The sequence below is a fragment of the Brassica napus genome, chromosome A9 (assembly GCF_020379485.1).
Source record: "Brassica napus cultivar Da-Ae chromosome A9, Da-Ae, whole genome shotgun sequence".
Classification (NCBI taxonomy): domain Eukaryota; kingdom Viridiplantae; phylum Streptophyta; class Magnoliopsida; order Brassicales; family Brassicaceae; genus Brassica; species Brassica napus.
In genome coordinates, this window is record NC_063442.1 from 34,298,532 (window position 1) to 34,313,449 (window position 14,918).

At 37.7% G+C, this 14,918-nt stretch overlaps 4 protein-coding genes across 4 annotated transcripts; 2 read left to right on the top strand and 2 right to left on the bottom strand.

Moving 5' to 3' along the window:
- Positions 1–5,824: 5,824 nt before the first annotated feature.
- On the top strand, positions 5,825–7,259 carry LOC106414840 (L-type lectin-domain containing receptor kinase VIII.2). The gene has a single exon (XM_013855423.3). The coding sequence runs from the start codon at positions 6,083–6,085 to the stop codon at positions 7,085–7,087; it is 1,005 nt and encodes a 334-aa protein (XP_013710877.1). The 5' UTR covers positions 5,825–6,082; the 3' UTR covers positions 7,088–7,259.
- Positions 7,169–8,263, bottom strand: LOC106414841 (immediate early response 3-interacting protein 1). Its single transcript, XM_013855424.3, has 2 exons — positions 8,200–8,263; positions 7,169–7,632 (listed from the first exon to the last, which is right to left on the bottom strand). The coding sequence occupies exon 2, from the start codon at positions 7,624–7,626 to the stop codon at positions 7,390–7,392; it is 237 nt and encodes a 78-aa protein (XP_013710878.1). The 5' UTR covers positions 7,627–7,632; positions 8,200–8,263; the 3' UTR covers positions 7,169–7,389.
- A 159-nt stretch (positions 8,264–8,422) lies between these two features.
- Positions 8,423–10,127, top strand: LOC106414837 (fructokinase-like 1, chloroplastic). Its single transcript, XM_013855421.2, has 2 exons — positions 8,423–9,174; positions 9,325–10,127. The coding sequence occupies exons 1-2, from the start codon at positions 8,476–8,478 to the stop codon at positions 10,015–10,017; spliced, it is 1,392 nt and encodes a 463-aa protein (XP_013710875.1). The 5' UTR covers positions 8,423–8,475; the 3' UTR covers positions 10,018–10,127.
- Positions 10,025–14,203, bottom strand: LOC106414836 (O-fucosyltransferase 28-like). The gene is made up of 7 exons (XM_013855420.3): positions 13,227–14,203; positions 12,132–12,204; positions 11,946–12,016; positions 11,753–11,841; positions 11,293–11,658; positions 10,729–11,205; positions 10,025–10,661 (listed from the first exon to the last, which is right to left on the bottom strand). Exons 1-7 carry the CDS (start codon positions 13,821–13,823, stop codon positions 10,397–10,399), a joined length of 1,938 nt encoding a protein of 645 aa, XP_013710874.2. The 5' UTR covers positions 13,824–14,203; the 3' UTR covers positions 10,025–10,396.
- Between the last annotated feature and the right edge of the window lie 715 nt (positions 14,204–14,918).

Consider the following 14,918-nt stretch of genomic DNA (forward strand, 5'->3'; position numbering starts at 1 on the left):
GTTTAGCCACCAAGTTGGCAGTTTGTAATGCTAATGGAGCTGTAAAAGCTATGAACTATTGTAGGGATTTTCACGTTTAAGTAATGGAAAACATGTTTGCATAAAAAACAACTTGTAAAAATAATTCATCATCAAAATAGTCTTTAACGTTCTAAAAACCAATAACCAAATAAATAATTAAATATCTCCTCAAGAAGAAACAGAGATGCTAGGTTCGAAACCATCTTCCAACGGCTATGCATCATTTGAATCACCCATGTCATACACATCTCGAGGTTGAACATGAACAGCAATATTCCACTCTACTTCAGAAGGATCTTTCACATAATAAACCATTTTTGCCTGAAACGCTAATATATATGGTTCATCCCCTTCTTCTTCAGTGGGTAAAAAACGTGAAAAGTTTACCATATGATGACCATACGCATCCTGCTTATAACCTCGTTCTGTACGAGTGTCCATCCAGTTACACTTAAATAATACAACTTTGAAAACTTCATAGTAATCTATCTCCATAACTTCAATCAGATTTCCATAGTAATTAACAGTTCCTGTTCTTGGGTTTGAATCACGAGAACTAGCATAGCTCATAGTCTCAGCAGCCACATACACACCACTATTTTGTGTTTTCAGGTTAGCTTCTCTTTCTGTTGCCCGAAATTTGAAACCATTGACATTGTAAGCTGTGTACTTTAAAACTTTCTCAGATGGACCCATAGCCAAGCATCGTAAATCATCAGTTATCCCATCTATCTCATTAGTCTGTACTTTCTGTCTGATCCATTCTGAAAAATTAATATGAACTTCTCGGTCAATGTCGATAGCACGATTCATCCTGCCCTGATGAGATTGTTTTGTCAACAATTCATTTTTGTATTTCCTATACAAACAATTAAAAAACATGTACATTAGGACGTCAAGAAAAAATAACTAAAATAATAATAGAACCTTACTCTCTTAAGTGATCAAGTAGTTAACAGTTGACTAATATATGTCGATGTGCTTGCTGCCTCTCTACATGATTAAGAGAATGAAATTGACCTGCTCCAACAAATCTTCCATGGTTTGGAAAAATATGTGGAAGTTCTGAATTTGTTCTTATACTAATCTCAACTGGAGGTTGATCATCAACGCGTCCAATCCGATTAAATCGTGTCTCTATATCATTTAGATACATTGAGCAAAATGTTATACACTCATCAGCTAAATATTGCTCACTTATAGAACCTTCAGGCTTGGCGCGATTTCTTACATATGATTTGAAGTATCCTAGAGTCCTGTACATAACTGAATCATGTAAGTTTCCAGTTTTGTGTATATACATATACAGACATATACATAATAAAAACAACACACCTCTCAATCGGATACATCCAACGAAACGGAACTGGTCCACAAAGTTTTGCTTCTTCTGTCAGATGTACTATTAAATGTACCATCGCTGTGAAAAATGATGGAGGAAAAAACATCTCCAGACGACATAAAGTCATAACAGTACGATCTTGTAATTTATCAAGCTCATCTATATCAAGAAATTTTGCAGATATATCTCTAAAAAATTGGCAAAGCTCGACAATGGCTGATGAAACATCTGTAGGGAGCAGATTCCGAATTGCGACTGATAATAAATCTCTCATTATCACGTGAGAGTCGTGGCTTTTTAAGCCTGATAGCTTTCGACTGTTAACATCAACACAACTTGACAAGTTAGAAGCATAACCATCTGGCAGTTTAACATTCTTTAAGACACTTAAGAAAATGTCTTTCCCATGATTGTTAAGAGAAAAACATGCAGCTTGATATTTCTCATTATCATCAGGCCACAAGTCAGAACGTATATTTAGCTCACGAAGATCTTTTCTGGCATTCAGATTATCTTTCGATTTTTTTTTGTCATCCAACAATGTGTAGACTAAATTATCAAACACATTCTTCTCTATATGCATGACATCCAAGTTATGTCGCAGCATTGTAAATTCCCAATAAGGCAGCTCAAAAAATATGCTTTTTTTCTTCCACTGCTGAGTACTAGATCTTTCGGCATCACTTATGTCTCTCTTTCTTCCAACTACCACAGACTTATCTTTTTTACCAAGAGTAACATTAACTTGCTCTAATTGATGAATAATTGTGGAACCTGTCAATGTGGCTGCCTGGCTGGTGGGGATCTGGTTTCTAATTTTCCATCAAAATCTGCCTGATTCTGCCGAAAGCCATGATCTAGAGGAAGAAAACGACGATGACCAATAAAACAATTTTTTTTTCCATGTCGTAAACGTTGTCCGATTCCATCAAAGTTACAGGTTGGGCAAGCTGATGCTGTATACGTATTCCAACCCGACAAATTTCCTAAACCCGGAAAATCGCTTATTGTCCACATGATGGCTGCTCGCATGTCAAATGTTTGTTTTGTGGAAGCATCTAGCGTTTCAATACCATCAGACCATAGCTCCTTCAGATCTTTGATAAGTGGCTGCAAGTAAACATCAATATCATTACCAGGCATGTGTTTTCCGGGGATAACCATCGAGAGAATCATTGATGTCTGCTTCATTGACATCCACGGTGGAAAGTTATAAGGAAATAATATCACTGGCCAGATGCAATAACTACTACTCATTGTACCAAATGGGTTAAAACCATCAGTCGCCAACCCTAGTCTGACATTTCTTGGATCAGATGCAAAGTCAGGATATTTCTTATCAAACTCCTTCCAAGCCCTTCTGTCTCTTGGATGTCGTAGTTTACCATCATTGTTAGTAGCAGATCCATGCCATCTCATGTGGGCAGCAGTTTTTGATGACATAAATAAATGCTGTAACCGTGGCTTCAGGGGAAAGTAACGCAAAACTTTTGCAGGAGATCTCTTCTTCTTTTTTCCTGATCCAGATACTTCTGTGCTCTTTGTATCTTTCCAACGAGAGGCCTCACAGACTTTACAAACTTCCCTTTCTGCATCAGCTTCCCAATATAACATACAATCGTTTGGACATGCATGAATTGACTCATAAGTCATTCCTAAGTTGCGAATAACCTTTTTCATGTCATTAAATGAATCTGGCAATTTGGCATGTGAAAATGCTTCTTTCATCAAATCAAGCACCATGGATATCCCCTTGTCACTAATCCCACACATACATTTTATATGGTATAACTTCAGTATAAAGGACAACTTCGTGAATTTATCGCATCCAGGATATAGCTCTTGATTGTAATCAGCAAACATCTCATCAAAACCTTCTCCTTTTTTAGAATTTCCACTTGAAGCTGATGGTCTATCAGTGTCCATAGGTTGCCCAGACGACCCTTCTTCATGTTCCTCATTCATATTTGCACTAATATCAGGAAAAATATCATCCAAGAGGTTGAAAGTTGAATCTAGTTCAACATGAGCACTATCAGAAGGTACTCTTGCATTTTCCGTGACACACATATCTTCTCCGTGTACTATCCAACTTGTGTAAGAATTTAAAAAGCCATGACAAATCAAATCACCTTCGATATCTTCCCTTGTCTTAGATTTGGCTAGAGAACAACGAGTACATGGACATTTTACCATGGGTGCATTAGATTTACCAAATGCAAAATCCAAGAAATTTTTCACTCCTAATCTGTAATCTTGCGATAAACGTGGTTTGTTTATCCATGATTTATCCATTAGAACCTGAAAAAAAACAGACTTTCACAATTAGTAGACTTTTAGAAATTCACGACAAACAATTGAACTTCAAAACCCAACAAACTTCATATCAGTAAGTAATGGGAGAAAAGTATAAATAAATTACCTTAATTGTATGCAACGTCTGATTTTCTGAGATGCTCACTATTGAGTTTTGAAACCAAAAGACAAAACAATCTTTGTCAGAGAAAGAGATATATATTAAGACTCTTTTAATAGTTAAGAGGAAAAAGAAACAGGATTGATTAAATTTACAAGAAACTTACTTTCTTTTGTTATTCAATCTTTTTTTCAAAAGCTAATGGAAGGTGATGACGCTGTGATCGTGAATGACATTAACGTAACGGAGCAAACTTTTTCTGATTAGGAGAGAACGCCAAAATTTTTATTTTTTTTTATTTTTTGTATATTCTATACTTTCTTAAAGATAAATATCAACTTAAATCTCTTATTATCTTTCTATACTATAAAATATTTATCAAAGTATATCAACATAAAATATAATTATGATAAAAAGTAATATATCCATATTTAAATATGTGATGAAAATTAGTTTTTTAATATCAAATATTTTAACTGATACAAATTAGGATAAAATAGTATCATTTATATTTAATTGATGTAAAATAAAGAGATAGTTACATCATTTTCTTATAATTGAAGTTAATACTAATAATTATTTTTTCGAAAAAATATATATAATTAGAATCACTTTTTAATTGATGTAAAATTTGTAACATTTGCATAAATGATTTTAATCCAGAATAAATTTACATCAATTATATAAATGATATAACTTAATAATTTAGCATCAGTTTCATTAAAGTGACGCTAATCAAGATGAATTATATCAGTTAGTCAATATGATGTTAAATTTGTTAAAAAATGACATCAGTTGTTATAACTGATACTAAATTATCTATATTTTGTATCATTTACAAATAAATGATTGAAAACTGTATCATTTAATTTTGTGATACAATTTAAGTGATACAATTCACATCTTTTTTTGTAGTGCCTTCTCTTCCAATCCATTGGATTTTCAAGTCATGAAACTGTTGTTTCCACCATTGTATCTCCAGTTTCCAATTATAAGCATCAAAATGGAGGGTTAGAATCTAGTTAAAATAGCTGGGAAAATTGTTTTTTTAGAGCAAAAAAATGATAACTATGTCCCTTTAGACTAATATCTATTTTGTGTCATTTTTGCCCATAACATCCTTTAATATTTTTGAAAATAAATTCAATAAGTAGTTTTACAAACCAAAAAAAAATTGGAAAAATAGTAACTTTTGATAAAATACCAATATGAACTTAGTGGTATTTTTTCAGTTCTAAAAATGTTTAAATCATAAATTTCAGATTATGTTCTAAATAAAGTAGAAATGACATTCTACGAAGTAGAAAACAAAATCCACTTTTTTCGTTGTTTAGAATATGTGATCTACGTAAATAAGAGTATTCTAAAATAAGAGTATTCTAAAAATATTTAGAATACACATTCCACGCTTAACCTACTGATCTAAAATCTTTAGAAATCAAATTCTACACATTAATATAAATCTGCAACACGTAGAAACCGACTTCTACAGATTTACTGTAAATCTAAAACATGTAGAAATCAAAATCTACATATTACTATAATTCTAAAAACCTGTAGAAATCGATTTCTACAAATTAGTTGTATTCTACGGATAAGAAATCAGTTCCTAAAAATATGGAAACAAAATATTTTAGAATATTCACTTTCATATTTTTTTAAAAATCGATTTTTTTATAAAAAAAACAAAAAAAAACGAAAAAATAAAAAAAATTACAACTTTAAGGGCATTATTACCATTTTGAAAATAATTAACCTAATGGGACATAAAATATATGAGATTAGTCTAAATGGACATAGTTATCATTTTTTTGCTCTAAAAAAACAATTTTCCCATAGCTTAAGAAACAAAAATAAATTTGCCAAACACGTAGCTAAGCTTTATTTATAAAAATGCATTTCAGAGTTAACTTTTTATCGGCCCATGTTTCATTAGCTGAAAACCCACAACGGGCGATACAAATGATGATGATCAAAGCTCCATTCTGCCATCATTTACAACTTTGATTAATATTTACAAATGATGATAATGCATTTTCAGAGTCATTGATGTTTTAATGAGAAAGATGAAAGCATAAAATAAAGAACAAAGATGAAGCATTTTTGGGGTTTACCATAGTGAAGGAGACAAAAGTCGCTACCTTTAACGCTTTCACTTTGTCCAAGTGCTTCTCTGTTCTTTCTCTCTCTCTCTGCCCGCACCACACACTTTACTCTCCTTCCAACAGTAGATCTCATCTCCCATTTCAAGCCCTAGACAAACTCAATTAACCACAATCCAATCTCTAAACCTTGCTCCATTAATGGCGACCTTCACTCTCCAAAGGTCACTCCTTCTACTCCTGCCTTTACTCTCACTCTTCTCCACAACATCCGAAGCTAAACCATCCTTCACCTTCACCAGCTTCGGTAAAAACTCGACCTTTGACTCCGACGACATTGCTCTGTTCGGCGAAGCAAAGCTCCTCGACGGCGGATCTTCGATTTCAATCCAGCTGAATGACTCAGTGAGTCATAATAGTGGGCGAGTTGTCTACAAGAAACCCATCAAGTTCGTCGAGACTAAGTCCGAGTATCCCGCCGGATTCTCCACTTTCATCGCTTTCTCCGTTTCTCCTGATCACGGTGGGAGACTTGGATTCGTCGTGTTTCCTGTCAACGGAACGTTTGATCAGTCTCTATTCGAAGTAAAGTTCGATACTTTAGATAAAGATTCGAATGTGACTGTGAGTGTAGATGGTACTACGGTTCCTGAGGAGATTCGCAGTTTCACGATAGCTAACTTGGAAGAGGAGGTGTTGTTGTACGCTTGGGTTAACTACATAGCAGGTGGGAAGTTTCTAGAAGTCAGGTTAAGCAAATCAGAAAGCTTTGAACATGTTGATCCTTTGATGTTCACTAGGATTGACTTGTCAGCAATGTTGAAAGGTAAGGGTGATGAGTTCATGGTTGGTGTGAAGTCGTATGGCGGGAGCTTTAATCTTCACTCGTGGAGCTTGGAAGCGAGAAGCGTCCCTAAGGGTGAGCACTCTTATGCGGCGATTATGGTGGAGAAGCTTATAGAGGAAGAAGAGGAGGCGAAGAAGAGGAGAAGAGCTAGGGCGTGGGGGATTGTGACTTGCTTTGTAATGACTTTTGGGTCTACAGGGCTTGTGTTCTTCGCCTTGATGCATATATGGGCAGCTTTCAAAAGGAACAATCTTGCGATGGTGATGCAGGAGGAATGTGGAATCAAGACAAAAGAGTTTGAGTACGCAAAGATGGAGAAAATGGAAGCTGTTGTGAGTAAAACTGATAGCACAAAATGAAAAACAAGTGTTGTCATATCTATGTACGTGTGTGTGTGTTTAGGATATGTGATCTTTCTATGTAATCAAGTAGATTCTTCATTGGCTAATGTAATGTAGCCCACTTGTTTTCCTTTCGTGTGTGAACTTTTGCAACATTGTTTCTCTTTGGCATGATTAGTTTGTTTCAGCATGTAAAATGATCCACACCAAACTTGACTACATGGGATACTTTTGACTAGGTAGAACAGAAGAGAACAGCAAACTCAACCTCCTCCTACATTAGATACGTAATGCAGTTTACATTCAAATACAAAAAATCTTTAACCAGCGATAATCTTCAAGGCGATGACTACTAGGTTGATGAGCAAGAGGGGCAATCTCATGTACTGGCAGGCGTAAATTAGACCAATGATTTGGCCTTTGGGAGAGTTTCTTCTACCGGTTTGGTGGAGTTTTTCGAGTGTCCATCCTCTTGGAGCAAGGAAACGATCTTCGTTGAGGATTGCAAACGCATTTGCAAAGAGCAGCAGACCTTTTATCAATGTCCAGAAAGCCATCGTTCCCTGTTATGCATAGAGTTGTAAACAACCAGAAGCAGCGAAAAGATAATGGCACAAAGATTCTGATACGTGGCACACAGTTTCAACAATGAAGATAGCAATACAAATCTAGATTCTAAGCAATGCTATAAAGGTATAATAAGCACAGGAATGACTTAGTTTTCTAGCTATTTGGTGCCTAGAAAGGATCGTTCCTGCCTTGCAATGGTAGCAGCTACCGAGGAGTAGTTATCTCGAATTCATACTTTATTTCAGAACTCATCGAGATAACATTGCAAAGAGACTTAAAGCTAAGCATGATATGAATGGTGAGAATCATCAGGATCAAACGCAGGTAGATTAACATCAAGTTAGTTAAAGAAACTCTTCATCAATCACAACATCATGAAACCGTAAACGTTTCCTCAGGCTCAATATGAACTTTCATCCGTATACTACTGATCTAAACGTAAGATCGAGGATCCAACGTTGGTTACAGAAGCACTCAAACTGAATCGAACGGTTCACACATAACAACATGAAAAACGCCAAATCTAGCAAACGCAGTGAAATCTCGAAAGCCACACTTACCGGCGGGAAGAATTCGACGGTGAGGACGGCGTGTGACGGAGATAATCGAATCGTCTGTGAGATTTAACCGCCGGAACCGAGGGAAGTAATCTTCGTCATCTTCTTATAAAGCACCGAATAGAAAAAAAAACACGGTTCGGGTTTTTTCACAGGTTGACCCGGTTTGATAAGAACCCGGGTCAGGACCCGATATGATTTTTTTTTTATTTTCATTTTGAAAGAGGAAGAAGATTTGGATAAACCCTGGGCACATCGAAGTAAAAACGAAACCCCTTCATGGCTTCACTTCATCTCTTTCCTCACCTTCACCATTTTGATCCAACCATACATCGCAGGGAGATAGTAGCTCACACCCGGAAGCAATTCCTATCTCCGAGAGCTTCGATTAATGGCGGTAACACAAACGGAGCCGCAGCGGCGGAAACCGCTAAGCCTAGTCGCAAGGGGAGGAAGAAGAAGGAAAACTTGACGGTTACTAGTATCGAGACGAATCCTGATTCGGATCCTGATTTAGTGGATTACGACGACGGGATGGACTTTCCGTACGACGACCCGCCTCTCGTCTGCTGCTTCGGAGCCGTGCAGAAGGAGTTCGTTCCTGTGGTGCGAGTCCACGATAACCCGATGCACCCCGACATTTACTCCCAGTGGAAGATGCTGCAGTGGGATCCGCCGGAGTTCGGGCGGGCTCCGGGAGGTCCGCCGTCTAACGTGGCGATCTCGCATGTTCGGTTGGGCGGTAGAGCTGCGTTCATGGGGAAGGTCGGTGAAGATGATTACGGGGAAGAGCTTGTTTTGATGATGAACAAGGAGAGAGTTCAGACGAGGGCTGTGAAGTTCGATGAGGGTGCGAGTACTGCGTGTACTCGCGTTAAGATTAAGTTTGAGGATGGGAAGATGAAGGCGGAGACGGTTAAGGAGCCGCCTGAGGACTCGCTTCTTGCTTCGGAGTTGAACTTAGCCGTGCTGAAAGAGGTAAAGTCTTTCATTTTATGGTTTAGGATGAACACAGTTTGGCTTTTTAAGCTGTTTTCTACAATGCCATGATAGGTTGAGCATGATGAGTCATACGATGTGTCATGGCTATTAAGCTGTTTTGTTTACTTCTGCTTTATTACAATGCAGGCGAGGATCTTCCATTTCAATTCAGAAGTGTTGACGTCACCCACAATGCAATCAACTCTATTCAAGGCAATACAATGGTCCAAGAAGTTCGGAGGGCTTATTTTCTTTGACTTGAATCTTCCGTTACCGTTATGGAGATCACGGAACGAGACTCGGAAGCTGATCAAGAAAGCATGGGACACAGCCAACATCATAGAAGTTTCGCAGCAAGAGCTTGAGTTTCTACTCGATGAAGAGTACTACGAGAGGAGAAGAAACTACACACCGCAATACTTTGCTGAGGATTTCGAGCAGACTAAGAACCGGAGAGACTATTACCATTACACACCTGAGGAAATCAAGCCGTTATGGCACGACAATCTGAAGCTGTTGGTTGTGACTGATGGAACGCTACGGCTTCATTACTATACTCCCAAGTTTGATGGTGTTGTGGTTGGGACGGAAGATGTGCTTATAACTCCTTTCACTTGCGATAGAACGGGTTCTGGTGATGCTGTTGTTGCAGGCATTATGAGGAAGCTGACAACTTGTCCTGAGATGTTCGAGGACCAAGATGTGTTGGAGAGACAGCTCCGGTTCGCAGTCGCTGCTGGGATCATATCGCAGTGGACGATTGGTGCGGTTAGAGGCTTCCCAACTGAAAGCGCGACACAGAATTTGAAAGAGCAGGTTTATGTTCCATCAATGTGGTAGTTAGAAAGACCGAGAACTGAGCTTCTTAAACTAAATGTTTTTGAACAATGTGAGATGTATACTGATTTCACAACTGTAATCCAATGTACAATCATTTTTTTGTGTGTTCACTGATAACAACAATGTGAGAGGGTGGTGAGAACATGATACCCTATGAAACTTATGTTTGGTTAAGAGACAAAAAATGCTGTAGCTTATCCAAGTCTTGATGCTCTTTCTGTAAGGACAATCGATTCTACAAGCTGTCTGAGCAGAACTCGGGTTACCTCCTTTCCTATGTTGTACAAAAACGCTATAAACTCGATGAAAGTTGTTCTCTGTCGTGATCCTGCAGTGTTTGACGTGAGATTCTCGACTGTTTCTGATAACTGTATCAACACTATCTTAAGGCACTCTTCTTCCATGTCTTTGTCTCCGTTCTAAGACTTGATTTTTTCCCAGAGCTGCGAGAATAAGACTTGTTACAGATGCAATCAGGTTGTGGGTTCGCATAGAAATTCTCCTCTAGCCTGGGAAGTGCAGCAGGCTGTCTCGCATATGGCGCTCCAGTCCTGTCTCTGTTTAGTCGCTTAACCTCTGAAGCAAACTCTTCCCAAGATATGAAACCATCATCTAAATGATCTATCAGTCTAACAAAATTCAACCTGAAATAAACACAGAACAAATCAGCAAACAAGCAGTGAATGAATTATATTTCATGTTAACATATACCTGTCTGGATTTATAGATTTCCTAAATCCTTCAAACCTTCTGTGCCCTTGTACCGCCTTAGCCATGTTTCCATCATACGTATACACAAAAACATCGCTTTCAAGGGCCACAATGTAGTCCAACGCAGCAAGCCGGTTCTGGTATGGACTGAAAGGCTCCAACTCTTCTTCAGTTGCAAGAGTTGAATGAGAGAAGACATTTGGGTACTCCGCGCAGAAAGCATCCATACTCTTGCTTCCATATATTTCACCAGCAACTATATATACAGTAGTGGAGGATGGGTATCCCATTGCCTTTAGAAATATGGCTGCTTCTCGCGGAGACATAGGACACCCGCCTTGAATCCGTCTCTCTATGCTATCAATCTCTTTCTCCTTCCAGTGTTTGACATTGTACCTCATGATTCTTAGATCTTCGGCTTCCTCAGATGTAAGATTGTGGCTGCAACCTGTAAAGGCAAGCATGTCCTTCTCGTATCTGCAAATACAATACTCCTTTGACTCAGAACCAAGATCCAAATGATTTCCCTTGCTGATGAAAAAAAAAAAGAAATGTCGGACTTACCTCAAATGCAGAGCGATATACGGCTCACTGTTGTTTCTTAGACGGTTAACCAATACCTTTCCCAGGTCCTCGATCTCCTTCGTGTACACCAGTGCCTTGTAATTAGCACGACATCTCAGTCTTTGGATCGATGGTGGCAAGCCATTGTTAGCAAGCCGTGAGTCGGTAAGCATGAACTTTAACACCTTGTAACGTTTTAGAAGTGGCAGCATTTCGCTTCTGTAGTAACTAGCCTTTGACCAAGAAACAGGGGCCTTGAGAAGCGGCTTCATGTCGGCATACTCAGGAGGCAAATACTCTACAATGTCAACATCGTGTTTCAGTACATTCATGAAGTTTCTCCAGTCGAAAATATCTTTGAACGTGCTGCATACAAAGAATCTTTATCAGCATTCCATTAATTTTTTAGTAATATCTTGTGATATCATCAATAACATTGGCAAAATTATAAGGAGGAGACCTCGGGTCAGTCCAGAAAGATTCATGGTCGAGAAGAGGAAGAACAAGAGTTGCATTCATAATCTTGGCAACAGCAACCATGTCACATATCTACATTTTGGTCAAAACGAACAAAAAACAGTAAATCAAAGAAGCTCACTGTGGCGAATCATGAGATCAAAACCCTCTAAAATACTGTGGAACTGAAAACTCACCCCAGTTCTCATCTGATTCAAACCTCCATTTGCGTGTACTATAAGATATCCATTGGTTTTTTGGCCCAGTCCTGGACAAAGACATATATCAGATCCTCATTCCAGGAAATAAACAAGATCTTGATAATTCAAAATCAAATACTTTAAATGCGTCTGATGAAGAACAAAGAAATGCACGCAACATACTCGTCTTGTTCTTAGGACGCGCCACACATTGACGATACTGCCCGCTTTCAGGTTTCTGCCAAATTTCCGGAATCTGTAAAAAGCAACAGCCAAACATGAAATTCCATGATAAGATCCTCAAAACTTTAGTCGGCAGGAAAGAGTTTTGTCTTCCACATTACAAAAAAAACAGAGGAAATGATTAAAAATAAGCTCATTCTCAATCTGTACGACCTCAGATTACAGTGATCACAAAATCTATCGTACCTTAAGTCTATCAAGTGAAAAATTCAACAAGTTACATAAGCACACACTTACAGAGATAAAAGTTTTTAACTCAGGGGTACATCTACTCAACGATGACATGAACTGTTAATATAAACCCATATCAACTAGATCGTATTTGAACTTCCATATAAAATAAAAGTTCCCCATTTAAAACATCTCAAACTATGCCACAGCAAAAAAGGCCATACACTGTGCCAAACCTAAGGTCAACTGAAACCGTAGGAAAGTGATGATCCACGTCAGGTCCACCCAAATCAATTGACTATTAATGCTCGTCAAAGTCTCCCTCCAATATCAAAATGTAGAAGCTCATAAAACGAATTTCTTTTTCAGAATATTCTAGCGCCACCGAAACAATAATCATTCACTTATGCAAATCATCAAAGAATTCAACTTTCTACCTAACCCACTTCTCTCCTTCATCTCCCCTCAGTGCAAACACAATATCATTGAAACTATTCAACTAAGTTACAATCGCAGCCAAAAATTTCGATCACAGACCCTTGAAGGGCTGAACAGTTTTGATTTTCTTGGGAGAAAATGGTAAATTCAACACAACACACTAACAAGATTGAATTTGAACTTAAGCACTTACCTAACTAAAAAGATTAGATCAGTGCTTAAGAGAAAACAACCAATAACAAGTTAATCTAACGGTTAAAACTCTTGAAATACGTTACTAGGGGTTCTAAGAGGTCACATGTTCGAATCCCGATGTAGATTTGTGTATTATCACAACGATTGGCTTTGTTTAACGGATAAAGGAACATTGAATCCCTAAATGCTGACGTGTAAAGAAGAAGAGAGAAGGAACAAAAAAACACTCACGGGAAGCTTTTCGAGGACGCGCATTGGCTGAGACGAAGCTTGGTTTTCCCCAACTTCGCGTTGCGCCATTGACAGATCGTCACGGAGCGATCTAACGACGACAAACTCGCTCAACCGCGCGTGGTCAGCCACGCGCACACCGCCTATGAGGTAGACACTAAGGAACACGGACGCGACAACGAGAGCCATGAGGAGACCCAAGATCCGACGCCCCACGTTTTTCCCAGATCTAAACCCTTGCCCCACCACCGTCCCCGATCCACCGCCACCGCCGCCGCCTTGGGAAAACTGAGATCGGAATTTACGGAGGAAGAGGTAGTGAATCGCGGGGTGGTTGTGGAATTGGTGGTAGTGATCGTGGTGGTAGTGAGATCCAGTAGACGAGGAACCTTCCGAAGATGCGGCGTCTTGACCGCTCGTATCTCCGCCGTCCAATTCCGCCGATTCGTTTCCGGTTGATAAATTGACTGTACTGCAGAAATCGGCGGGATTCAAGGGCCGTTCGGAGACTACATCCACACGGCGGCGGGTCGTGGTGGTTGGTCCGGCAGGGACGGGTGCAGCGGGTAAGGGGTTAATCGCTCCGGCGACCGACATATCGCCACCGGTAAAAGGGGATTCAGAATTAGAAAATGGAAGAGAGAGAGAGAGAGAGAGAGAGAGAGAGAGAGAGAGTGATAAAGAGGAGAGAGAGAGGGATGATGATTAGTCTTAGGGGGGTTACGTGGCCATGTTCTGACTTTCTTCTTCTTCTCTATAAGCCACCGTCACCGTGAAGTTTGGCGAAGCTGAGACGCCGAATCTCGTTTTGTTTTGTCAGCTTTTATGTTGGCATGCGCGTTTATATTTTCTGTGTGACTGTTCTAACCATTTCGTTTTTCTACCGACCGTTTGCATTTATTTATTTATGGATAACAATTTTGAGAATTCATTCATCACGTATGTTAACACACGCGGATTTAACAAAAGAGATTTATTGTTATCTAAATTTTGTATTAGCGTTTGATAGGCAGAGCGTAAGCATTAATTAACATCTTTCTTATCCAATCAATAATTCTTTTTTTAAAGCATTTAAATAATGCAATTTTGCTCTCTATCATGTGAAACTTTTAGTAGAACATAATATAAAATAATTTATAAAATAATTTAATATAATTTATCTAATAATATCATAAAAATATATTTATATCCAAAAACCTATCTTATTTTTTTCAAATAACTTTAGAAAAACTCTTAAAAATAAAAATCATGTTTGAAAAAAAAAATATGAAATTATTTTTCAATAAAATTATTTCAAATTTAAAGTATAATTAATTATATATAATTAAATATAATTCATATATATATATATATTAATTACATATATATTATAAATATAATATATATACATTATTCAAAAATAAGCCTATTATATATTAGTATATATTTATTTTATATGAATCATTTACTGCTATATTAATCACTTTATTAATTGCATCTATGAGAACATACTATTTTTTAGCATAATGCTTATACTAGGTGTTTTGCCCGCGACGCGGGCTTAAACATTTTTATAATTTTTGAAAAGTTTTTTGTACACTATATTCATTATTCTAAAATAAATATTAAAATAACTTAATATTAAATTTTTAACTATATAATTTTAAAAAATTATTTGATTAATATTTAATTATGTAATTTATGTTTTTTACT